Source organism: Pseudorca crassidens, chromosome 17 (assembly GCF_039906515.1).
Source record: "Pseudorca crassidens isolate mPseCra1 chromosome 17, mPseCra1.hap1, whole genome shotgun sequence".
In the NCBI taxonomy this organism is placed as follows: domain Eukaryota; kingdom Metazoa; phylum Chordata; class Mammalia; order Artiodactyla; family Delphinidae; genus Pseudorca; species Pseudorca crassidens.
Window position 1 is genome coordinate 25,307,826 of NC_090312.1, and position 27,816 is coordinate 25,335,641.

The 27,816-nt window shown below is 32.3% G+C and overlaps 1 protein-coding gene across 1 annotated transcript in view; it reads left to right on the forward strand.

Moving 5' to 3' along the window:
- Positions 1 to 297: 297 nt before the first annotated feature.
- LOC137210719 (CUB and sushi domain-containing protein 3) overlaps positions 298 to 27,816 on the forward strand; it is a 705,705-nt gene continuing 678,186 nt past the window's right edge. The window contains exons 1-2 of the mRNA XM_067712783.1: positions 298 to 319; positions 22,654 to 22,965. Coding sequence (XP_067568884.1) covers positions 298 to 319; positions 22,654 to 22,965 — 334 coding nt within the window. The remainder of the gene's footprint in view (positions 320 to 22,653; positions 22,966 to 27,816) is intronic.

The window sequence follows — 27,816 nt, forward strand, 5'->3', positions numbered from 1 at the left end:
ACAAAAAACAGGTACCATGAACTTCTGCACCACTCATCTGGGTGGACCAACTGAGATAACAGTTATGAAAGGGTTTTCCAATGTGGAAAATTCTCTTCCCACCGCAGAAATGATTACAATAAAATGTTACTCACTGGTAGAAAAAAAAAAAAGAATTAAGTGACCTGAAGTAATGTTGTAGAATCATGTCCTCAGGCAATGATAAAATATATAGAAGAATTTTAAGCAAGAGAGAGTTGGCAGTATGATTTAACTTTGAGTTTTTTTTCACATATGTATGGAAAAATAGGGGCAAAAATGAAAGTGGGAAAACGGCTTGGTGAGAGAAAACAACTGCCTGAATTAGGATAAGGAGGTAAAAATGAAGGCAGATTTGATATAAATTTGAGTTGACATGGACAGGACTTACTGATTAATTGGATGTTGATACGAGGGAAGAGAAGAAATTATGAATGACTTCTAAAATTTCCTTGGTAAGACATAAAAGACTCTAAGGAGAAAAAATTTTATAGTGAAAAGAAAGAAAAAACACTCTTTGAGTCCTTTTATATTTTAGTTCATCAAATATATTTTGTGTATATTTGTGTCATCACAGAAAAGATCATATATAGGTATGTAAAGAAGGAAGATGAGTATCTATATATGGAGTTCATAAGGAGTTCTAAGTTTCATTTGGGATTCATACCATAAAGAGAGCATTTAAAACCATGGGATTCGTTGAGTTTCCCCAAAGACACAAAAGTGCAAAGTCAGAGAAGTGACAACCCAGAACTGAGCCCTGCGAAACTCACTATTTAAATTTTATGTAGAGGAGCAGGAACCAACAAGATATTGAAAAGAATCTACCAAGTATCTGTAAAGTAGATGGAAAACTAGAAGACAGTGGTTTCGTAGAAGTCCAGACAACAGAATGTTCCATGAAAAATGGAGTGGTCAAGCATGACATGCTCTAAAAGCTTTTCTGCTCTTCTTTACATTAAATTCTTAGAAGAATATTTGGATATTCATTCTATTCTATTCTTCTCATCTCATTCTCTCCTGGACCACTTCCAATCACTGTCTATCCCTATAATGAACAGAGGTCACTATTTCTCAATTTTTGTATTATTTAACTTATTAACAGAATTTGGCCCAATTAATTCTCCCCTCCTCATTGAAACACATTCTGCCTCTAGAATGCTACTCTTTTCCTACCCCCCCAACTCACTGCTGAAACCTCAGTCTCACGTACTGGTTTCCCCTCAGACTTCTGATCCGCATTCAGGCTTTTGCCTGAAGTTCTTTGATTATCTCATTCAATCCTGTGGCTCTAAATACTCTATGCTGATGACTACCAGAGTTATATCTCCAGCGCAGATCTTCTTCCCTGAATTCCAGCTTCGCATGTGCAAATGCCGTACAACATCTCCACTTGGATTTCTAATATGCTTCTCAAACTTAACATCTCCATAACTGAATGGATATTTTCTTGAAAAGTCTGCTTCTTCCAGTCTTTCTGTCATTAAGCAAATGACAATTCTTCTTTTCCAGTCATCAGAATAAATCTTTGAAATCATCATTGACTCATTTTTTTTCTCACGTTTCATGTCAGCCAGTCATGATCAGCTCTAACTTCAAAATATCCATAATGTTTGTAACTACTTCCTTCCACCTCCACTGCAACCACCCAATTTCTAGCTACCATCTCCTCGTGCCTCAGTCATTGCAACTTCTACCTAAAAGGTCTCCCTGCTTCCATCCTTGGCCTTCTGTAGTCTATTTGAAATAAAGCAGCCAAAATAGTATTTTGAAAATTTGCTCAGCTAAGGCCCTGTAATGATTCAATCTCAACTGCTGTAAAATTGTGTCTAATTTACTTATATGACTTAGCCTTTTTACCTTGGCTGACCTCACCCCTTCCTTCCCCACTCTTTCTTTTGTCACAGCAGCATTCTTGCTGGTTCTTCAAGTGTCGTAAGTGCACCTGTCTTAGGGCCTTTGCATTTGCTGTTCTCTCTGTCTGGAAGGTTCTTCCCTTAGTAATTTGTGTGGCTCAATCTTTGATATATTTCACATTTTCACTTAAATCTCATTTTCTCTGTGGGGTCTTCTGTACCACCCTATTTTAAATTACATCTCTTTTCCTGGCTTTCAGATCCCTGCCTCCTGCCTTGTATTATTTTTCTTTATAGTGCTTTCATCATCTGAATATAAGCTTCTTAAAGATAGGGATATTTGCCTATTTTCTGCACTGCTATATGCTGAATCCCTAGACAAGTTCTTGACATATAGTAGGTGCGCAGTAAATAGAATAGAATTGGTAACATAGAGGTAATTTCTCTGGTAAAATTTGAGTAGAACCCTAAATGAACTTGTTTGAGGTATAAATATGAAGTGAAGATATAAAAACAGATTTTGTAGACAGTGCTTTCAAGAAATCCAGCTAAGAAGGAACAGAGAAACGTGAAGGTGGTTAGAAGTGTCAGGATAAGGTTTTACTTTATTTTCTGTTTTTTAACATTGGAGATTGAGAGTATTTTTCTATAATTATGTAAATGACCATATAGAATAAGAAATTAATAATGCAAGGGAGCAAAGAATGTAACCAAAGACCAAAGTTCTAGATGTGTCATTGGATGTGATCCAGAGAACAAATGCGTAGATTTTTTGTTTGCTTCTTTGTTTGTTTTTCTTTGATAAGAAGAAGGATATTTCTCCCAGGATAGAAGGAAGAGGGGGATAAATATTTACTGAATAAATGTCGTTAAAAATGCTTCTTTATTTAAATTATTCTCAAGGAATGATAGCTAACTCAAGGTTATTTTTCAATTTGGAAAGAGTCACACATTTCAACATTCTAAAAAATTTTAAATTTTTAATGATTTTAATTTATAAAATCATTTATAAGAATGGAAGAAAAGATAAATGCACATAGTCTGATGTTCACCAATGTGGGTATCTCCCAAAATAAAAGCAGTAGGTGAGACAATTAGGAAAGAAGTCCTAAATAAAGTGGAACAGAGACAAAATTTGTATCTGAGTCTCTTTATCCCAAAACTCATGTCCTTTCTAATACAATTCACTATGTATTTCACTTAAACTTTTTTGTGTGTGAATAGTATAATATTTAGTTAAGTACTTCTGTACAAATTTTCAAGAAATGACATTATACAAGAAGTTTTAGAAAGAAGGAGTACAAGATTTGGGAAATACATTTTATCTCCTGTATTATTAGTTCTACCATTTTCTGACAACCAAAATGGTAGAAGCGGTTCCGTATAGGCGTCAAACAATTAAACTTGTAAAGCATCTTCAGTTAATTAGTATTTTAGCCTCTGATAATGTCAACTAATATAAAATCAAAGAAAAGTGCAGATATGATATCCCTTTGACCATTAAATTGCCATTTTTATATTTTGGAGTTCTGATATAATTATTCTGCAGACTGTAAATTCCCTAGCCAATAACTACCTGCCACAAGATTATTAGCTATTATTCAGATATTCATACAACAAAAATTCATACTGTATCTCATAGAGACAGTTGCATGACGAAAACAGGTATTCATCAGTAATCATAAATCATTAATGCACATTACAACTTTGATTGAGTGAAATGACTAATTGCTTTAAAATGTGGGTGAAACAGATGTTCCAGGATAAATAATTTAGAAATTGAGTTTTTAGTTAATAAAAATGTTTTAAATGTGTAACGTTTATTGAAGAGCTAGAATCTATCTTAGAATAGAATAAAAGAATTTTGTGCCTTTCCATCACTACCTTTAAATAAGTTCTATCAAATTTTTCTTTTCATCATTACCACTGGACATTGCTTCTCTGCTGAGCAGTATGTCAAACATTTTATTCCATATATTTCATTACATTCTCGCAACATATGCTGTACTGGTTTTTTTTTCTCCATTTTACAAATTAGGAGTTATAAGATTCCTAATTAATAATCAATTTCATGAAGTTTTCTTAGCTGTTGGGGTAGGGATTCATAGCCAGATCTGTCTGACATCGCAGCATATGCTCTAACCTGGTACAGTGCCACTATACAAGAGGAACAAAGTGCTGTATGGCTTCCATCAGAAACCACCACTGTTATGTATTACACTATCATCACTGTCTTGATTGACTTCTTTCAGTATCCAGAAATATGGTTCCATTGATGCTTAAAATTTAACAGAATACATTTATCTTTTTGAGTCAAGAGTTCATCTCTATCCCAAAGTTCATCTAATTTTTTTAAGGCTGCTAAGATATAGAGTATGTGTACACAGTTACACAGATTCCTTCATGACTGTCCATCCTCTGTCTAAAACTATGTGATATTTTTCACCCATCCACTTGAAACAAACCCATCTAGCTTTTCTTCTCAAAACCCTGTTGAAAATATCTAAGTGACAATCATATCAAAAAACTACTTAATCATTCTCAGTGTGTCTCCCATTAAGTGGTTTGCTATACATGTATGCTTCCTAGTAAATTTGAGGTAAAGGTTGGTATTTCCTTGTCTATGCATACATATATCTCTCCCAGAACCACTGAATCAGTGCACACCTTCAAAATCTTCTTTCTCCTCATGGACTTCAAATTAGATCCTGAACCTCATAAGGTGGAAGTGCAACCTAAACTGTCCTGTCTCACAAAGAGACAAAATGTTATTTTTAATTATATCTTTCTGAGATTAGTAAGAACAGCTGCAAATATACCCTTCAAATCAGATATAAAAAAATTTATGGAACAATTACATTTTGCAGCTCAAATTATCTGAATAGAATTTCAGTATTAGAAATGATAAGGATGTGAAAATGACAAACAAGGCTTCTCCTTTTCATTTGACTATTTCTGCTTCCATTCCCATGATTTCATAAAATGTTATATGAATTAGACTAAGTCATGGTTATATGGGCTACTTTGGTTATTTATTTAAGGTACCTTAATTACTTAGAATTTAAATACTTAAACTCCTCAGTTACTTAAAATTTCTTAATGCAAATTATAATTAAATATTCATCACACCTCCAAATGAGACTTAGAATTAGAAATCAGAGATAAAAGCTAAAAGATGTGACAAGTTAAAATCCTTCAAACAAATTTCTCTTACTAGAACTATGGTTTCTGGGTGGCCAAGGAGTAACAAATGACTGCTTCAAACTGCTTAATATTTTTCATGCTACCCTTTATAGATTTCTCCTTTACCAACTCCTCTCATATTATTTGCACCAAAACTGAACTAGCTGTCAGTTTCTTAATTTTTTCATACTTCTTCATCCTTGCATACACTTTTCTCTCAACCTCAGCTGCCCCATCCCATCAGTTGCCTACATCTCTTAAATGCAGTTATCTCCATATTTTTTCTTATATAGAGATTCAGATATGATCTGTCTCCTTTCCCACCTTCCCTTGATTCTAGCTAATTTTTAGAAATTTTATATCTCCTTTAATGGAAAATACATGTCTTATTAACCTTCAGACAGAGAATAGTGCCCTGGAAATTATAAATATAGGTATCTTTTATACAATAAGTGCAGGTAAAAATTTTTTATTTATTAATTTTTTGTAGAATATTTTAAGCCAGTTATATTTTATATATTTCCAGACTTTTACACATGTATTTTTTCCAAATATAAAAATAAAAGACATTGTTACCACTGGTGATATCTAATTCTATTATTTTTGATTGGCAAGGCTACTATTATTCCCCATTTGGGAATGCTGTGAGTTGTTTTTATTAAGTTTTCTAATTTATAAATAAATATGGTTTATATGCATAGGTGTATTGGTTCTACACTTATCAGTAGTATAATGTGAAGAAGGGATGGACATGAAGATGTAGGGCGTCAGTGTAGTATTATAGAACAAAGAGCATTTATTGGAATTACAGTCAAGCCCATGAAATTCTTAGCTCTTGAAATCTCAATTTTATCATTTATAAAACAAAAATAATAATTTCTAACATATAATATTATTGTGATAATTATAGCCCATGGTATTTTTTAAAGCATCTATCACAGTACCTGGCCATTTTAGACATAATGGGGACTTACATGCTAATTTAACTAATTTCCTATATGATTATTTTTCATGAAAAAGATTGACAAAATAGTATTGTATTTTTTTCTTTATTGTATTTATTTATTTTCTTCATTGGAGTAATAATAATGAAGTATATGCTTGTGGTCTTTTCCAGTTTTCAGTTGCCTTTTGCATCCAGCTATCCTTTACAACTCTGTTTCTGCTAGTAGCTGGAAGTATACATACTCATTGAGTTGGACTTATCAGATGAAAATATAGGACATTACTTCACATATGTGGACTGTGCTTTTAAATTGATCGTTTCAACCAGCACAATCACACATTTATACTTGATATTTATAATAAATTAGGTAAATACTATCTAATTTAAAATTCATTTAAATTTTAATTATCCCATGATTATTGGTTTGCCTGTTGAGTCAACCCATTGTCCCCAGTCATCAAAAATATTATCTCTATCCTTTATATCTGCACTAGCCTTCTCTTTGGTCTGTCCTCTGACTCTATTGCCTCTCTGTAATCTATTATCTATACCAAACTAGGGTGATTTAAAAAAAATACAAACGATGTCAAACTCAAAACCTCACCATGGCTTCCTAGCACATTTATTTAAAAACTTCACTGATACAGCTGACTGTTTGGCTCTACATGTTCACCCCTTGCCTGTATCACCAAACTCATACCTATGCGTCTCCTCCCTGCCTGTGACTCAGCAACACTGGCTTTCTGGAATTCTTATCCCCCAGCCTTCATGTAGTTGACTTCTTCCTGTCCTTTAGGGCATAATATAAATATCCTCATCTCAAAGAGGCTTTCATTGACCAGGTACCAGACACTCTCTGTTATGCCACTTTAAAAATTTTCTTCAGTTCACTATTGGACATTTCCTTTCTTTGTTAATTTATTGCTTTATTGTATCTCTTCCCCTTTAAAAATGTAAGTTCCTTGAAAGGAAGATGGGGTGTGATTTTTCCCTTTATATCCTCAGCATAATAATGCCTAGCACATGGTAACACTCAATAAATATTTGTTAAATGAACCAACAAAGAAATGCATTCTTTTTGTTAAATATATTAGCCCATTTTCTTAATTCAAGAATTACCACATCTCATGTCATTCTGTAGAATGCCATAATCTCATTTTCTTTTTATGTCCTATTTAGCCTTGGCATCCTTCTCGTTCCTTAAAACTTCAAAGATGAAATTTTTCTAAATATCTTGGATACACTTTCCCAGCATATATGATAGGCTGTAAGGGTCATGAAAGAGCATTATTCACAGTCACATTTGTTCCAGTTACGCTGGTGTCTCCCTGCTGCTCACAGCATCTGTTTCTTTCAGGGACTGTGCTACTCAGCTTTTAGCATTCCCATCACTTTGTTATTTATTTGGAACATTAGTTTCAATTAGCCATTTGGATATATTTTGAACCTCAGTACTCATTATACTTCCTGTATCATCCCAGGCAGTTCCTCATTCTGCATGGATCTGCTCTTGGCTCTTAATATGGACTCTCTGGTCTGATGTATTTACATTTTCAACCTTTGCAAATATGAAGTCTGGTGCAGAAGCTCTGTAGTAGCTATTTTCAGACTTTTTCATCTTTGGAATGCTCTAGTGGGAAAAAAGCCAGGAAACCTACCTCATTTTCTTCCACATGCCACTTTGTCACATATTACTTGTCATAGCAGCAAACTACTACCATAATCAACTCCCGGTACACATGCACACGTATACACATACATGAGCATGCACACACATGCACATTAATAGCAAATTGATTTGTTTAAATTTAAATCAGCTCTTCCCTTATATTACTTACTTAGAATAAATCAGAAAATAAAACCCAAACTTCTTAAAATGGCACACAAGTCCCTCATTTCCTACTACTTAACATTTTCTCACTGCCCTCTTAGACATACCATCTTCTTTTCTGTCTTAGGTTCTTTGTATTTGCCATTTTCTCTGAGTGGAAAAGTGTTCCCTCAAGTCTTCCTGTGACAGGTTTTTTTTTTTTTTTTGGTACCATTCAGGAGTCAGCACAAAAATCTCCATTTTAGAGAGGATAAGTCAGTGTGATTTAGGCTACCCTCAACAACCTAGGCACTCTGCCTCCTATATTTGTGCCTTCATAGTGCTAACACTGCTGAAATCACCATATGTACTTTCTTGGTATCTCTTCCCTTCCTTTGATCATTTTAGCAACCAGAGGCAGGCCTGGAATGTATTAACTGTCTAGTACAGTTGTAGGAGGAAAGAAAGAAAGAAAAACAGAAAGAGCAAAGAGAGGAAGGGAAGGAAGAAGGAGGTAAGGGAGAGGAGTGGGGGGAGAGAAAGACAGAGACAGAGAGAAACAGAGAGAGAGAGAGAGAGAGGATGGCAGGTGAACAACATATTAAAATAAGTGTATTATTTAAATTCAGTTTTCTGTACTCATAGGTTTGTAGAGCTGGAAAGGACCTTAAACATCTTGCATAGTCCAGTGATTCCTTTTTGAGATTCCCTGGAAGAATAGTAATGGTCCATTATTTTCATTATTTCAAAAAGCTTACTTAAAATTTACCCATTACAGTGTATCACCCCAACTAAAATATCAGTTTTCTTTGCTTAGCACTATAACTAACACAGTGATATATTGGTTGCCTCATGGTGATTAGAAGTGCTGATTACCAGGTGACATGATTGTTTTTTTAAAATGAGCATCCATTTCTTACTGTGAAAGTGATTTAGTTTATATGTAAGACAGAAGTTTTCCAAAAAATAGTTTCTTAGGGAAATGTAATGAAAGGAGCATTTCACGGTGACAGATTTAGGAACTACTAATTCAGTCCAAACTTTTTCATGATAAATGAGGAAATTAAGGCAAATCACCCACAATTTTATTCCTAGTTTCAGCATAGCCAGTATCGAACCAAGAACTAATTGCAAAACAGTGTTCTTTCTAATCTGTAAGTGGTGTTAAAAATGATTGTAAATAATCATATTTTGCAAAAAGCAGAAGTATAGATGTAGTCACATTATAAATAATCTTTAATTGCTATAGGTCACTTCACTAGGCCAACTCAAGAAAATGTACTGTATATAACTTGTATGTACTATTTTAGGATCACAAAATAATAGTTTAAGTATCTCATTCTCTCTTTTCTATATTGCAAACCTCAGTTTATGTTACTGACTGACTGGCATACTATTTTTTAATTCTAATTTGTTTCAAGGCACACCATGTGAAATTTCATCTGAAATGAACTTTAGAAATTATTCGTCTGAATATAAAAGTATTCTCTCTACCAGGAAAGCCAGAAACTGCACAGATTCAGTAACATTTTATGGCAGAAATCATCTTTCTGAAAGGAAAATACAATTTTTGAGAGCATATTTTGAATGTAATTACACATAAAGATACATTCTAGCTGACTTTTTGCAGATAGACTCTGTAGGTGACTGTATGACATGACTGGGGGCACTGAGAACCCCCAACATCTGCCCCAATTCTATGCAGCCTTGTAGCTAGTGACTGAAATTCTGTAACACAAATTTCATCCTCTAATGAAAGACTTCGTTTGACCTTGTTGTGAAATATATTTTTACTTCAACAGAGAATTCCACCTACTATTCTGAAAAACTGGATGAAGTAGGTCCTCATAGGTGACGCACTGGAAAATAGAAAAATGACAACAAAGGGAAATGAACACAGACATATAAGACTTGTGGGTTAAAAATGCAAATATTTTATAATTTTAAATTTTGTTTTAGAGATGACCCCACGGTTACCACATTTTGGAATTACTAGAAGTTTACTTTTTTAATCTTAAGAATGCTTTTTATGTTTTCCATCAGTGGAAAGAGAATCTATACTATCATAATACTTTCTTACAAGAAACACATTTGGTTCTGAGAAGGGATGAGAGAAATATGGTGCTGATTAGAGTGAGTAGAATCAAGGGACTGTTTCTGTTGGATTCATACAAAGTTCAAATATCATCTCATGCCTTGTACCATATCTGCTGTACCATATTCTTACAATATGCCCTCTACCTATATTTTCATCTTAAATTCTAGTTTTCTGCTTGCAGTCTGTTTTACCCATACTAATGACCATTAATTCCTAGAAGCTAACAAGATCTATCTTGTCTCATGACCTTTGTTCATAGAGCACACTCTGTCTGGACCATCTCTTTCCTTTGTCTTCACCTTGGAAATTCCTATTCATGTTTCTGCTTTCAATATAAAATATTTCCTCCAGAAAGCTTCTCTTTATTAAGTCATCCCCAAGATCAAATTAGTGCTTCTATTATGTATTCCTATAAAATTCTGCATTTCCTATATTATGTCAATTAACCATAGCTTGTAAAAGCCACCCCAAGTCTTAGAGGCTTAAAACAACAGTACTTTACTATTTCTCACAATTCTCTTGGTTTGCAGGATGTTTCTGAGCTTACATGTATAGCTGCATTAAGCTGCAGGGTTTACTGGACTGCAAGGTCCACTATGACCTCACTTATTGAAGTGCCTCAATATTCTCAACTGGAGCACTTCAGTTCTCCTTCATGTGCCTCTCATTTTCTAGTAGGCTAGACATAGTTCCTTGTATGGTAGTCTCAGGGAAATATTCCAAGACAGCCAAGGTGGAAGCTGTAAGGACTGTTGGAACTGAGACACAAGAATTTACACAATAGCACTTCTGATTTACTCTGTTGGTCATAGTAAGGCAGGAGGACTACTTAGATCCAAGGGCATGGGGAAATAGTTTGTACCTCTTGATGGAAAGAGTTGCAAAGAATGTGTGGCCACATTTAATCTAACACACCAACATAGTGGTGTCATATTTTATTGTTTTTTCTTGTTTGTCTATTGTTTTTTTTACTTTTATTTTAATTAAAATTTATTTCTTTTTAAACATCTTTATTGGAGTATAATTGCTTTACATTCTTGTGTTAGTTGCTCCTGTATAACAAAGTGAATCAGCTGTACCTATGCATATATCCCCATATCCCCTCCCTCTTGTGTCTCCCTCCCACCCTCCCTATCCCACCCCTCTAGGTGGTCACAAAGCACCTAGCTGATCTCCCCGTGCTATGTGGCTACTTCCCACTAGCTATCTATTTTACATTTGGTAGTATATATATGTCAGTGCCACTCTCACTTCGTCCCAGCTTACCCTTCCCCCTCCCCCTGTCCTCAAGTCCATTTGCTATGTCTGCATCTGCGTCTTTATTCCTGCCCTGCCCTTAGGTTCATCAGACCTATTTTTTTTTTCAGATTCCATATATATGGGTTAGCATACGGTACTTGTTGTTTCTTTTTTTTTTTTTAACATCTTTATTGGAGTATATTTGCTTCACAATGTTATGCTAGTTTCTGCTCTATAGCAAAGTGAATCAACTATACATACACATATATCCCCATATCTCCTCCCTCTTGCATCTCCCTCCCACCCACCCTATCCCATCCTCTAGGTGGTCACAAAGCACGGAGCTGATCTCCCTGTGCTATGCAGCTGCTTCCCACTAGCTAGCTATTTTACATTTGGTAGTGTATATATGTCCATGCCACTCTCTCACTTCGTCCCAGCTTCCCCTTTCCCCTTCCCCGTGTCCTCAAGTCCATTCTCTACATCTGCGTATTTACTCCTGTCCTGCCCCTAGGTTCATCAGAACCATTTTTTTTTTTAAGATTCCATATATATGTGTTAGCATACGGTATTTGTTTTTCTCTTTCTGACTTAGTTCACTTTGTATGACAGACTTTTATGTTTACATTATCTCTCTCACTCATCATTGTATCCTACCATTGAACAATGGCTAGCTAGCAGTTTAATATAGATGTTCATTGAATAAAAGTTAGTGACCCTATTGCTATTATTTTAATTTTTATTCCTTAAATGTGAATTCAAATATATAAATTTTACTCTCAAAATGTAATATTGTCTCAAAGGAAGATACATATTACTTCATAGAAATATAGAGCACGAGAGACCGTGGAACATAGTTATAGAGAAATAAAGTGAAATTCCCAAGTTCTGACTGAATAAGAAGCAGTATGTCACCAAGGTTAAGAATACAAGCTATGGAATCTGACAGTCTGAATAAAAGTGCCAGATGTATCAAGTCTTTTATTTTTATTTCCCACTCTTTCATTTTATTAAGGTTTTAGCTCAAATGTCACTTTGTGTTTTACTACTAGCTACTATATTAATCTGTCCATTCTTCATCTCTTCCACTTGAATGTAATCTTTGAATGTAATCTTTGAATGTAATCAGACAGAAATGTACTGTCTGTACTACTCACCTCTGAATTATTCAGTGCCTGACGGACATAAAGTGGGCACTCATATATTCTTGTTAGATGAATACCTGAATGAATGAATGACTTGAGACAACAAACACTTGAGTGAATACATGAATGAATGCCCTTAATCAAATTATTTATCCTGGACTATGTTAATTTTAATTGTATCTTCTGCATATGATTTTTGAAGGCTAAATGGAAAATGTTTGTCATAGAACTTGCATGAAGTAAGTGATCCGTAATTGTTAGAAGCTATGATTATTAGAACTTGGAATCAGGGGGAATAGTTGCTTAGGACTAAGTGATTCCTGGGTCTTTAGGGCAAAAGTTCTCATAGTAAAGTATCTACTCTCCATAAATAATAAAATTTATGTGAAGCTAAGAAAAACTATTCCTCCTATGAAATTTTCTGAAGATTAGAGAAGTCCTTGTAGGTAAAAGTTAGGAACCAGAAATTTACAGAAGCTTTTGTTCATGCAGCAAGGAAAAAAAAAAGTGATCCAATTTTGTAACATGGTAAGAAGGCTTAGTAATACAAGTCTTGTAACTATTGAGCAGCAAATAATTTTCAAAGATAAGTGAAATTAGATTACTTATAACTGTTATGAGAGGAAAAACTATAATAGTTAAAGGAGGAAATAGTAAGAACACAGAGGCATCATGTTAAGCTGAAACTGAATTATTAAAAAACAAGACAGGCTGTTGGGGTGTGTATAAACTTTTGCTATATTTGCAAGTGAAACAGGTATGAAATTTAATCCACAGACTTGCATGAGCAAGAAATGTCACTTTGTTCTCTTAAATTCAGATAAAGTTGAGAGACCTTATTGTCCCTGACAGGAGAATTCTATCCAGGTCATTGTGTGTGAGGGTAGAAAAAACATTGGCACCTTCTTCTTCCCTTGAGTTGCAGAAGAATCCAGGGGGCATTTGCAGTGCTTGGACAGTGGCACCCTGTCATCACTGTCCAAGCCCGAATTTCCCATGAAATCAGGTGATCCTGGGCTTCCCATGACAAGCCTGAGTAGAAAATCTTAGCCAAAGATGAGAGTCCAGATTCCTGGACTCTTCCACTTCCTGAGATGCAGTAGGGAGGTTGTGTATGTAATCTTCAGTGCCTCTCCTTGGCCCCCAACCTCTACCCAAGTCATTGATTCTCTCCTGTCACTTGATAATCCCCTCAAGAATTCTAGACTGTTAGGAAACAAAAGCTATGGAGAGATCTTAGAGCAAATTTCTCCTTTAGTCCTGCAGAACCATCCTTCCCTGAGGCAAGGGAGTTGCAAGAGAGACCTGGTAAAAGTCAGACATGTGTTGGGGAAGGAGGGGGAAGAAATACAAGGAAGACAAAACATAAATAAATAACTTATATGTTGATTGAGACACAAGTGTTTACACACTATTTTGTATTGGGGAGGCTAAGTAGAGGTGTACTGATTTTCAGGAGTTAAGACTGTGGTTTTGGGATTATACAATTTGGGTCCAGTTCTAGCTTTTTAATTTACTAGCAAAGTGAGTTAGTGTATGTTTTGAAACTACTCTGAGCTTTAATATCCTAAGCTCATAGGTACTTAGGACTGTGTCTATAACACAGTAAATGTTCAGTAAATGTTGAGTCCTCTTTATAACATGTTTATTTAAATAGTCTGTTATCTAGTCATTTAAAGTAACCATTAGAATGACCAATATATTTATGGTGTTTTAATCACCTGTGTTCAGAAATTTGGGGAGATTAGATACCATTCCACAGGTGAAAAGCTAAGTCTCCACCATCCTTATAAAAGTTAAAAGTATATGTAAGAAAAATGATTTGATAATCATTATTATTGCCTGTAATTGGAATATACAAAACTCATCTGGGTAGATGTAAAACTTTTAGGTATTTTAAACCACTTTAATGATTAAGAAAACTTCCTTTTCTTTAATATTTTTCATCCAAAAGTCAGTCAATTAAACTGTATGTGATCTTAATCAAATAGAATACTCTTACTCATTATTAGGCTTGTATAGGCTTCATACCTTTGTTTTATTGATGGTATTGCAAGACAGTCTTTTTACTTAGAGTCTTGAAATAAAATGTAGTCTTTGTAAGAAAGGTTACTAGACAGAATAATTACATGAAGAAATATGAAGATTTACCTTTCAATGTGGGAATACATATTTTAAATACCCCAACATATAATTATATATAATACCCCAATATATAATGTATATTTGCCTATCCAGTTAATAGTAACCTTTAATGGTAGACTCAAGGTTCTTACCATTTCTAAAGGTTTTGAAAAAACTTTCCTTCAACATGCTACTTTTTTAAGCCAAGATTTGTATTTTTTTCCCCAAGAAAATCACTCCTGCAACTAATTAATTAGCTGCTACAGGATAAAAAGTGTTTTACAGAGTGTTGATGCAGGAAAATAAGACTTCCTTTGGCTTGAGTTTCTTATTAGGCTGCTCTACTTCAGCATATTTATGCAGATATTCACCAGTTGCTCAGCAACCTTTCCACAATAAATACCATAATAGTCTTTCTTCCAGAATGTCAGCACTTTCCTATCTGCCCACACCTCCATTACACCCACCTGTTAATAATGAACCTAGTTATTTCAAACCATATAACAACCACATGGGATCAGATATCAACCTATGATAAGTGCCTCAACAAGTAGTGTTCAGTGATCTTACTGCAACCTTCACACTCCTCGTCAAAACATATATTTCTCAAACTGCCCCTATTATTTCTTTTGAGGAGAAGAAAACTTTACAATAAACTAATTCAAACTAAATAGTTGAGCAATCACTCTGCTATGTGTGTTCTCTCAACCAAAAAAGCATTTGTCTGATAAGAGAACAACTATGAGAGAGCAATGCCTAATCCTAAAGAGCATCGTTTTTTTTAAGTAGCATCTGGATACACAGAGAGAAATAGCTCCTTGGTTCCCTTTAAATCATATCACATATATGAAACCAGCATTAGGTATACTTTATACTCTAGGTATTAAAAAAAAGAGGAACACTTATAATTAGTAAGAAAATGACAACCCCCCTGCCCTCCCCAATCTAGAAGGCCATTATAGAAGGAAATAGAGGATAAACATGGAAACACTGAGATAGTCAAAGTAAGCAGGACTCAGGGACATGATGAGCTAGGTCAGGATAAAGCCTTCTTTTATTTTTTCTTTCAACCATGATATGTATAAAGGGTAACTCCACCAGTTCCTTTCCCTTACTTCTTTCCCTTCTCCTTCACAATACCAAATATCATCATTATAAAATATTTTTTTGGAGGGAGAAAGGTTCTGGAGAATGGAAGAAAAGGGAAACACTACCCTCATTTGAGAAAAGACAAATGAAAGAGTGATTTATGTGTTCTTAGATGTCCCTTCCTCTTTTCATTACTTATGTTCTAGCACATGCAATATTAATTGCAGTTATAATTATGTTTTTATATTGTTTAAATACATCTGAACAGGTCCAATTTCTTTCTTATTTATATCCTTAAAATACATTTAACACTCAATAACTATTAATTAAACATAAAATGAAATGTTTATGTTTTTGAAAAATAAGAGAGAAGTACATTTATCCACATTCATTCTTCCCTCATATATGTATGAAACATTCAAGGGGAAGTGAGAGATATACATGTATAAGACATGATTTCTACTTTCAAAATGTCATTAATACATATCAGTTATTAGAGGCAGCAGTGTTCTGAAAGTGAAGGAGTTCCTTATGTTACACTTTGGAATAAAAGATATGTGGTATCCCTTTTTGCTAACAATGCCTTTAAATATTCCATGAGAACTGGCAGCTATTCCACAAGATTTTGTGTGGAAGGAAATTAAACAAGTGTGTGTTAAGTTACATTTTGTTTGGGGGAAACCCAGAATGTGTCCTTCTAGTTCTGCTAAGAGGTAAGAGCTGCTACAAGAAAGAGGTCTCAAAATGCAGGATTCTAGGAGGTGGTTTTAGGAAAGTGTGAAGGGACATTCTATCCTTTTATTCTTATGAAATATGACAAGGATGTTGTGAATCTTACTTCAAAGCTAGGTGTTCAAGTTTTATTGTCAGTATTGTGACTTTATGGATTAACATCATGCTTAATTACACAAAAAAGGCTTCAGTTTGCATTTTTGAATATTCTTGTGAGTGGTGTGTGTGTTTGTGACTGGGCACATTAAAATAAAAAAAAGACACCTTGGACCTACCACTACACATTGTTGAGACTTCCAAAAATGTATGAAAAGGAGTGATAAGATGCTGACGCTTCATTTTGCAACTTCACTTTAATCAACTAGGTGAAGCAAGAAATGGCTCTTAGAGAGAGAAAATCTTCAAGACCCATACAGCCCTCTACTTAAATTTTCCCTCGCATGAGCTTACTGTATTTTTAGTACTAAGAAATTAGATGTCTCTTCTCTCACATTCTGTGACAAACTGTGAGGATATTTAGTGTAACATTCATGGATTTATACTATATAACATATATAACATACATAAAATGTTATATGACAAGTATATGTATTTACCATATATACCACATTACCATATTACCATATATATGTCTGTGTGCATATATACACACACGCACACAACGTAGTTTTGTTGTGGTAGACCAACAGAGTACTCTCTGTATGCTTTCTAAAACTTGGTATTTTCTATGTTTCATTTAGGTAAAGACATTTATGCTGGTTTGGCATGTGGGTTTATCAAAATTGCAAACAATTCAGAATATGGAGTTTTTATCTTGTATATAAACAACTTGGCATTAGCACATATTTTGTTGAATATTTGTTTTATAATCATTTATTTACTCATAGTAAGTGTGGATTTAGTAAATGTATCACTAAATCTTGCTATCATCAGTTTCAACTTAGATTGCAAATATTTATTCATTTAAGATCACTTGCATCTGATAAACAATAACAAGTCCACTTGCAAAAGTTAATATTGGTGTCCCTTTTTAATGCTTAAAAATTTAGATATAAATATATAATATAAATGTAAATATATATCAGTATGTCAGTGAATTCAGAAAGACAATATTTATTTAAACTCTCAGTTCTATTTTTAAATTAATGTGTACCTAATTTATTTAATTAATTCATGATCATAGAAAATCTGTTACTTGGATTAGTGAGATCAACTTCTTTCCCATTTCTCTGTATCAGAAATCTGGATTTAGGGGGCAGCATTTTTGCATTGTCATATCATATTTTAATAGCTGAATGGTTTCTTTCTTAGAGATGTATCTTATAATTAAGAATATCTTATATTTATTTAATGAGATGTTTTAAGATCATAGTCTTATTTAGTTTCAAAATAAATGAAGCATTTTAATTTAAAATCAAAACTTTATAAGACCAATATATACCTGCTCTTTAAAACTAAATTAGAAACTAATTTTTTCAGGATTTGTCCATTTATTTTCCTAGTCAGACAATTTTATATTAGGTAATGACTAATCAAAGGTAGATTATTTATATTTTTCCTACAATTTAAAGGCTACTTTCTATTTGTTTACTTATCTCTTCTATAAATTGAATATTCATAGTACACCCACATCCACCAGATTATACTATTAAATGCTAAGCTGTACAGATTTTAGAATACTGGAATTTATAACGTTTAAAATGCAAAATATTTATTTTCCCAACTACAGTATGCTTCCTAACTGTAACATGTATCAAAGCAGTGGCTTTGTTTTACTTCACCCCCTCATATTTTAATTAGTTTTCAAGAGTCCTCATTTATTGACACTTTCCTGTAAGTTTCATGTAATATTAAATGAAAGAAGAAATACAACATACAAATTAAAATACATATGCTAAAATTTATAGAATATCTAAATGTGACTCATATAGAATTGCTGCATTAGTTGTATTTATATTTTATTTTGATGTTTTTTGTATATTTTTTCTTTTGCATGTTTTCATGTTAAATATGTTTATTGCATTTTTCTTCATTATATATCATTATGCCACAAAATTATTCAATTAAGATTATTTTGTTATTTAAGCTTTTATTCAAATGTTTCATTTGAAATGCTAAAATCAATGGAACAGAATATATGTCTTATATAAAATAACATGCCAAATATAAATATCTAAAAGCTACTTCTATGGATACGTAGTTATCTTTAACATGTACTTGTATAGCTGTATGCATTTTGGGACATCCACTCATATCTCTAGCAAAATATTCTGTTCTTTACGTCTGTGATGAGTTAGACAATAATTACAAAGCAATATAGCATAATTAAAAAAAAATCTGTAAAACTAAAATTTTAATCAAAATGAAATTCAAATTCAATTTTTTGAGTTTTTATTTAAGATACTTTCTATGATGCATTTATAAATCGCTTTACATGAATTATGCTTAGTACCTTGCAGATTGTTGAAATAAGAAAGCCTTCAAAAATATAATTTTTAATATGATACATAATAAAATCCAAATTTAGTTATATAATTTAATTGTACTATTATATAAATTTGCCAATTTACATGTGTAACACATGTCATTTTCCATTATCATAATTCCAAGAGGACATAGAGTTATGATTTATAGAAGCATGCTTATATGTGTAAATCATTTCATTTTATTTTTGTTATATTTGAAAATGTTTTTTATTAAAATATTAATAAAATTATATTTTAGATGTATTTATATTTTAAACATCAAATTTATAATATATCTCTAGCAAGTTAATTGACAGGGTAATCTAATTGTGATAAACTACATCTTGTATACATGGTTTTATTTCTAATGAAGAATGGGTTTTTTGAATGTACAGTTTATTCCTAAATTTGGGTTGTATGTCTTGTAACATGCATTTAATACTGTGCTATTAAAGATAATACTTACATAATTGTGTAGCATACTTAAAATATTTTAAAAGAAAGTTATAGTTTAATATTGAATTAGATATATTATATATTTAATATTGAATTGTTGCTATATATAATCCTAAGCCTTTTTCCAGCATTGGCAATTTCCTCATAAAACAGTTATGTATGCAAAAATGTTGAGTATTTTGAAACTGTTAAAAGATGCATTTTGACAATTTAAAAATCTGTTTCACACACTGCCAATTTAAAATGGTACCAAAATTAGTATTCTAAATTGGTCTACATTTTAAATAAAATGATTATACGATATATGATATAATTGTATAGTGATGGATGATTCTATTGCCTTATAAAGGAAATCAATGTTTTTTATAGTTCCACTACATATATATGTATATATAAGTGCCTAACTAAATTTAGATGCACTTCTATTTCCTGCCATTATGAGATACATCTACTTTTTACTGTACAGAAATTTGAACATTCTAAATAAATCCATTTCACACTAACATTGTAAACTATCATGGTTTGGGAATGTTGACACAAATCTTCAAGTAACTATTACTTATGCATTTAAATCTTCAGATTCCATACTTTTTCAGTGATGTTTTTGAAAGTTCAAAACAAAACCATCAATTTTTCCTTTCTTTGTAATTATTCTTCATTTCATTATACTGTTTGACCTATGATTTACCACATTAAAAATTATAGTCATGTTTCATTCATGAAATTTATCCTCTTTATTATTGTTATTATTAACAATAATAATTATAATTATTATTAAATTCATTCATTCTTTTATTCTTTTTTTTGAGGGATATTTCTTGAGCATCTGCTATGTACTGGGTATTGTCCTAGATACTTGAGATTCAGCAATGAATGGAATTTACAAAAATCTCAGCCTTCAGGGACCTTGCATTATAGTATGGGGAGGAAAAATTATGAACACAAAATATAAGTAAAACATAAGAACTGGTTAGTAAAATATCTAGCTAATTACACTATGGTTATTAAATAAATGTTTTTTTAATGCTTTATTCAAATATTACACCCTGTTCTGCATTCAGGTTAAGAGAATAATACTGAATATTCACTACCAATAGCCAGAGTAGAACTCTATTACTGAAGATTTTAAGATTGGGAGTGCTAGCAAGTCCTGGATCTAAACGCTACTAAAGATCAGTTCTAACTCACAAATTTGTTTAAGAACTGTATTTATCCTCTGGGAGCTTCAAAAAATGGGTGTTTGAAATTAGTCTGTAGAGCTTAAAGATTAGTTATAGAAGCAACCTGGACACATCCTAAGAATTACCCCAGATTCATTTACCCAAATACAAGAGATTATTTAGGATTAATTGTAATGACCTTCAGTGATGAAATATAATAAATAGCTATTAATTTACTTCCTTGCTAAAGGTAGAAATGCTGAGATTTGAGAGAGTACAAATTCCATTATTTTTTATACTTTTAGATTGCATTTAGCAACATATGTTTACAGTTAAATGCTTTCCTTTTTTAAACTAAACCTGAAAGCCTGGAAATTATGATAAAGTCAGGAAAAGTTCTAAAGTATTAGTTTTTATCCTGCTTTGTCATACTTCCTTTCAAAAAGAAAGGTGCAATTAAACTTCCCAGAATAATATGGACCAGGTACTTTTTTTATAGTAATGAGCACATGAACATCAAAATGTCTGATTTACCATGAGGTCAGTTACTGAATGTTAGTAATGCATGTGTAGCTATTGCTTAATCATGTGACTAAAGAAAACCCTTACCAAATATTAGCTTAATAAATATTACTGGCCAATTTGCATAACCAACATGCATTTAGTAGATTTTAATATTCACAAAGTAACTTGGATGAATATTCAAAAGCAACTTTTTTCTGATTAACGCTTTACAGTATATTAAAAGTCTTTAAAATAATCTGATAATCGTCATACCTCATTTACCCCTGCCCACCACAAAGTACAATCATTTAATTTTTTGAATTTGTAAATCAAATTAAAATGATACGAAAACACAGGCTGGAAGAATTAGTAATATACATGTGCTCCTTTGCTTGCTTGTGAATGACAGGGGTTCATGTTTGACTTCTTTTTAGAGTTTAAAGCAGGAACCCGAATTACTAGTCCTACTAAGCATCTGCCTACGGGGTGGGGGGAGGGGAAGGAGGCAGAACATGCTCAAACCACATTACGTGATATAGCTGTTTTTTCTCTCGCAAAATGAATAAAATATACCCATGTATTTTTGTCTAAAATATCTAAATATACATTGTGGACAGAATTTTGAAATGCAGTTTATTGAGAAAGCAAGTATATAAAAACATATACCACTCATTGGCTTTAAAAAAATACTCAGAAGTTTTCTAACCAGGACATGATTATTATTCCTAATTAGTAGCTGTTCCTCCAAAATTCAATATTTTTTTCTTGTTAAGCATTTTAGCTGTCAAGATCCTTCTAAGTATATCTTCATTCTGTTTCATGCTTCTATTATAAAGTTACATCTTTTTTCCTTATGTGAGAATTACGTACTACCAAGCACAATCTCTGAAAAAGTTTAAGTGAAAGAAAAAAGAAAATCCTAATTTGGTACCTTTAAAACAATTTTAAAATTATAGTGAAACTTTAATAAGGTTAAGAATGTAGAGAATTACTGTGACATGCTTATGAGATATTTGGAAACTTTCAACCTTTTTTTAAAGCTAGTTTTGTATGAATAAAATTTCCATGCTAATAGTTAATTTTCAGTCATTTCTAAATAAAACAATTTAATTTTAACTAGTTGAAAATTGGTTAATCTCAAGTTTTACTTTAAAACTCTGAAAAATATTACCCAACTTCCAAAACAACCTGGTAAATTCTAAAGTATGTATAGCTCACGACATTGAATATTTTATCATGTTGACTGCTTTCTGGCAAATGAGGTTAAGATAGACATTTACATAGAGTAGTTTTTCAGAGCTTCATTTTTTAAAATCATTTTGTTTTCAATTTGGCTTTGATTTTTAAATTCTCCTTTCTTCACTTTTTTGTCTTAAAATAGAAAAATTTGATATTTTTCCCAGAAATCATGAAGTGATATGGCACAGACTATTCAAAGCATACTTCTGAGAAAAGTGTGGTTACATAGTTACCCATTCTGTCAAAACTTGTCACTTGCCAGGCATTTGTTGCTAAAAAACATCTGTAGATAAATAATGAATAAGATTGATTCAGGGCCATGTAAAGGGTTTACTGTTTCACCTTTTTCTCCCTAATGTGTTACAATTAAAATGTGGTATATTTGTGTATAATATCCATTCATAGGTTGATTGATATAGACCAAACATCAGATCTGGTTACTTCACATTTTAGTGGTGTATTTGTGTTTTGCCTTTTCATGTTTGATAATACTTAAGATGATAGAGGGAATATAATTTATTAAACTTATCAGAAAAAAAAACAAAATTTAAAAGAAAAAGTTAGCATCTAGTGCTACTGTGTCCCACAGGTTCTTCTCCATTGACCCACACTACCTCCACTGGTGAGTTAGAGGAGCATAACAGGACTACCACTGGTGCTATTGCTGTTGCTAGCACATCTGCAGATGTTACTGTATCCAGTGTTACAGCTGTCACCATCCATAGACTTTCCGAGGAACAGCGAGTGCAAGTAAAGAATATCAGAAATTCAGGTCTGGACCCCAACACATCCAAGGACGAGCTCTCTCCTCATCAAGCAGATATACAAAGTACAAGGAGAAGACCAAGAAATGCTGAACAGATAGAAAGAACTAAAGAGCTTGCAGTTGTTACTCATAGAGGTATTGGATGTTATTTTACTTGTGCCCATTTAGTTACAGCCAAAGCTATATTTTGGTAATGATTCTAATTAGAGAATGAGCTCAAACAGAGCCAAGATGTAGGAAGTGAAAGAAAGAGTTCAAAGTAGCTGAAAAATATAGACAGTAACAGTCAGAACCTGAATAATTTGAAAGTACAAAAATTAGAAAAAAAAACAAATCAAAATGCAGTGCAAATGTTGGAGGGAGGAGGGAGTAAAAATAGAAAGAAAATAATGCATAAAAGATAGTAAAAATAAGTACTAAATACCCATTGCTTATTATATACCACTTATGGTATTGAGATAACATGAAAATAAAAAAGCCATTTTTCTATTAATAAGTACACATATTTACTGATTGATGATTTATCCTATGTAGTAATTTTCATATTTGCATGAAAAATTTTTTACACAAATGTTAATTTATTATTGAGAAAATAGATAATTTGATTGGGAAAAAAGAAAACATTATGTCTGGTGATTATTTTATATAGCTTATTCTACTGTTTCTGAATTACCTATTGCCTGACCCATATGATTGCACTGAGAACAGATTTCTCATTTTGAAAAGGTAACAGGTATTCATTGATATTATGACTCCAAATTTAATATTGCTTAACTTCCTACTTTAATTTTTAGAGATAAAAATACCACAGAGCCAAATCATATATTGGTAATTTTCTAATCAATTAATATAAGCCTATGTTTTACAAAATTAGGAAGTGTAGCAATTTTCTGTTTCTTGGTAGCAGGTTTCATTGAACAGTTTAGGAAAAAAATAGTGTAGTATCAAAAACTAACAAATATATATTGATATATGCATCAGTGGAAATATTAATTAATTGCACATTAATATTTGGAGAACAAAATATCTACTCCAGCTCTATTTCCAACTCATAATCATATATTCTCCAAATATAAGTAATAGAAAACCATTCAAATGCTTAGTACACACTAAGGAGAAAAATCATGACATCTTTACATAAATTGATTGAAAATCATACAGAAATATCTCAGGAGCTCATTTCCATCAGAATTCATACTGAAAGTACTTACTTTGATTCTCTTTAATAAGAAGCTTTCTAAAATGAATTCTTGGGAATTCCCTGGTGGTCCAGTGGTTAGGGCTCCGTGCTTCCACTGCAGGGGTCATGGGTTCAATCCCTGGTCGGGGAACTGAGATCCTGCAAGCCGCGTGGCATGGCCAAAAAAAATAAAAAATAAAATGAATTTTTAGCATGTGATAGTCTCCTTTAAAGGATTAAAATGATATCATCTTGGTTCTCTATTCACTCTCCTACCATGAATATTTCCACTCATGTGAATATAGGGATCATTATCAAATTTATGATTTGCTTAATCAAGTAGATTTTCTTATTACTGGGAAACAAAAAATGTGTAAATATTAATGAAATATCGATTAAGAAAAAAGCCCTTCAATTTAGTATTCTCACTCTCTTCAGAAATTTGCATGAGCTAATTAACATTAACAAACTTTCCTGTATTCATTCTATTACCCACTGAAAAAGAGGCAGGTAATTTTCGGACATAAGTTTATTATTTATCAACTAATGATACAAATGCCGCTTCAGCCAAAGTTTGCCATCAAGTGATTTGAGAAACTCTGATGCTACAAATTAAATATTTTGTAGAACTTGAATAAATAATTCAGATTGAAAAAGGAATAAGTAGTTGTCAATTTTTAGATTAAATAATGTGATTTGAAAATTTAAAATTTGAAGTACATTCAGCTAAATTTCAATTAAGCATCAAGATTACATCCTTGGTAAATTCCAAATCAGTGCTCAAATTTTCTCAAGTGTTGTCATAATCTCCCAGTGCTGTTTTACAGCATTCAGAACATTTAGACCTGTTTCACATATATTCTTTCTAAAATAGTGTTTATGGATATGATATTCATTCAATGCTGCCATCTACCTTGGTCATAAATATTTTTAATCATTGATGTTTAAATTATGTTTACAGAAAACATTTTGAATGTTATATTCATCATTTTTTTAGTGACCTAAATTATTATACTTTCATCAAATCTTTATTTTAATTAAAATTGGTCCTTCTGACTCTTCTTCAGTAACCTGCTATTTCAGTGATTTTAGTTGGCTCATTACCTATTATATTTGACACACAAACTATTAACATTTGGGGAAAAAAAATTGTCAATGTTAGAAGTAAAGGAAACCTGTTATCCTATATCTATTATGCTTTTTAAAAACCTCAATATACAGCTATATTTTCAGATATAAAACAGTCCTCAAAGACTTTAAGCAGGACCAAATTTCTAAATTAGGATTGGCTGACATGAAAACAGTATTCTTTTTAAGAATAATTTCAGTTCAGCCAGCATGTCTGAAATGCCCACTGAGCTCTGTTCTGTGCGAAATAAGGATAAATATTACATGGTCCCTTCTTTCGAGAGAGTGAGATAGAGTGGAGAACATAGAGAAATCCATCCTGGTGGGACAAGGAAGATTTTGTAAAGCTCATGGCTGAGCAGAGCACTAAAGGAGTTACAGGATGCATGTAGGCAGTGAGTCCTTTAATTGACATTTTAGATGAGTCAGTAAAAATAATACAAAACTAACTTGCTTAATTTTTCTAGATATTTTAGAGAAAAAATAATTCTTGTTTGTCTATTCCATTCTGCACAATGTAGTCAGAATTACCTTTTAAAAATGAAAATCTAGTCACTTCACTCCACTGCTTTAAAGCTTCCACTGTTTTTCCAGTGATCTTGGGAAAAAAGCCGAGACTTGATGATGACCCATGGGAACCTCTGTGATCTGGCTTTTTGCCTATATCTCCAAATTCGTCTCTCTCACAGTCATTCTTTATTTTTTTGGCCAAAAAGAATTTCTTTTAGTTTGTCAAACATACCATGTTCTTTTTTACCTCAAGCCACTCCCATAAGCTATTCTTTCTTCCTTTCAACCAAATCATTCTAATTCTCTTTCCAAGATTTAGCTTAAATTGTTGTAACTAGCGACTTTAAGTTCTGTAAGGTAAGGAGTGGATGGGTCTTGTTCAGGCTGCATTCCCAGTGCCTAGAACAACTTCTGACCCATAGACATATTTAGATAATATTTAGTAAATTGATGAATAAATGTTTACAGTTTCACCAGCTAGAGTATTCACTCAAATGACTTAAAGGCTTAAAATTATATTCTTCAATATAATCAAGTATCCATATATTTCAGTATTAAAGATAGCTATTTTGTTACAGTTATAGAAAGCAGTGTTTTTAATTACTTTGAAAGGCAAAAGTATTCTCATGTACTTAAAATAAAATATTGCTTTTTTATTATATTACCACTTTAAAATTCACAAAATAAAACTAGATATAAATGCCTTGCTTACGCCCTTTTCACATTTATAAAATCAAAGAAAATTTATAAATGAACATAAGCTATAAATTCAATAAATTTCATATGAATAAATATTAATTTAATACAATGGATATTATTTTACTGAAATTAATTACCATCTAAAGCATATATACGATAGAGATTGTAATAGCATAGGTTTGTTTTTATGTCTACAAGTGTGTACAGTTTTGTACTGTGATAATTTGGCATTTTTCATCATGTTTCTCTATTCACACTGCAATTAAACTTTCATTTTTTGAAAGTTTCATTTATGAAACTTTCATTTTTATGATGTCTTTTGATCATTACTAATTCCTAATTTGTCTATTCTCAGTAACTTGAGGTAAAGTGCTTACAGTTTACACTATTACCACTATGAAAACAAAGAAAACAAAGACACTGAAATTGTTCATAGTATTTGGTACTTGTGAGTGTGTAGATTCAAAAATCTATGTATTAATTTATGATTAATTAAACCTTAAATCACTAGTTAATTATAAAATCTGCACAATTAATAAATAATTTGAAAAAAAACTTGGAATATTTATCAAAGACATTTTCAATCCCAAGAGGGTACTGTTCCAATTAATTTTTCCTATAGTACTATAGTTAAAACATCAGTAATTCAACTTAAGTTATCCTCTTAAAAGTTTTTTTTCACTTTCTATTTGTTCTTAGTAAAAGAAAACCCTTTCTGTTTTTCTCCATTTAAAAAGGTTCTTTAACGTTGAAATATAAACAAGTAAAAGAGAAAAATACTGATAAATAATGTTGACTTAGCTCTTCTTTAAAAACAGTGTATTAACACTACAGTTTCCTTTATTAGTGCCCAGTAGACTTCAAAATGAAAATTCAGCTTTATTGACTGGATTTTAGTCCACTTTTGTCACCTCCTATGTGTGGGACTCTTTGCAGGTAATGTGAACTATTAGAGTTGAATTTCCCTATCAGTAAAATAGTATCACAGTATTACATTAGGGTTATAGTGAGGATTAAACACAGTATTAGGTACAAATGACAAAAAATTTCAAGTATTTTCTCCCAATGGAAAGGAAAAACCAAATTGTCCACCGTTGCTGGTTAGTTTTGAGGTCAGAGAGCTAGGCTGAGTTTATACTCTGTCCCTTATTAACTATATGATCTTGAGCAATAACTTCAACTCTCAAACCTGCAATTTCTTAGTAACTGAGAATACCTACCTCATAGGTAGTTATGTGAAAAAAATTTAGCACAGTTGCTGGCTTATGTTTAACAAGTAGTAATTGTTATTATTTTTATTATTCACCAAATACATTTTAACTCTTGCTATGTACATGATATTGTGCTGTATAGTAGAGATATAAAAATGAACAAAGCAGGCTGTGCTATGATGTAGTCTATATAACTTAAAAAAAAAGAGTAATTACAAGCTTATTACGAGAAACACTGCCATAGCAGTTGTTTCGAAA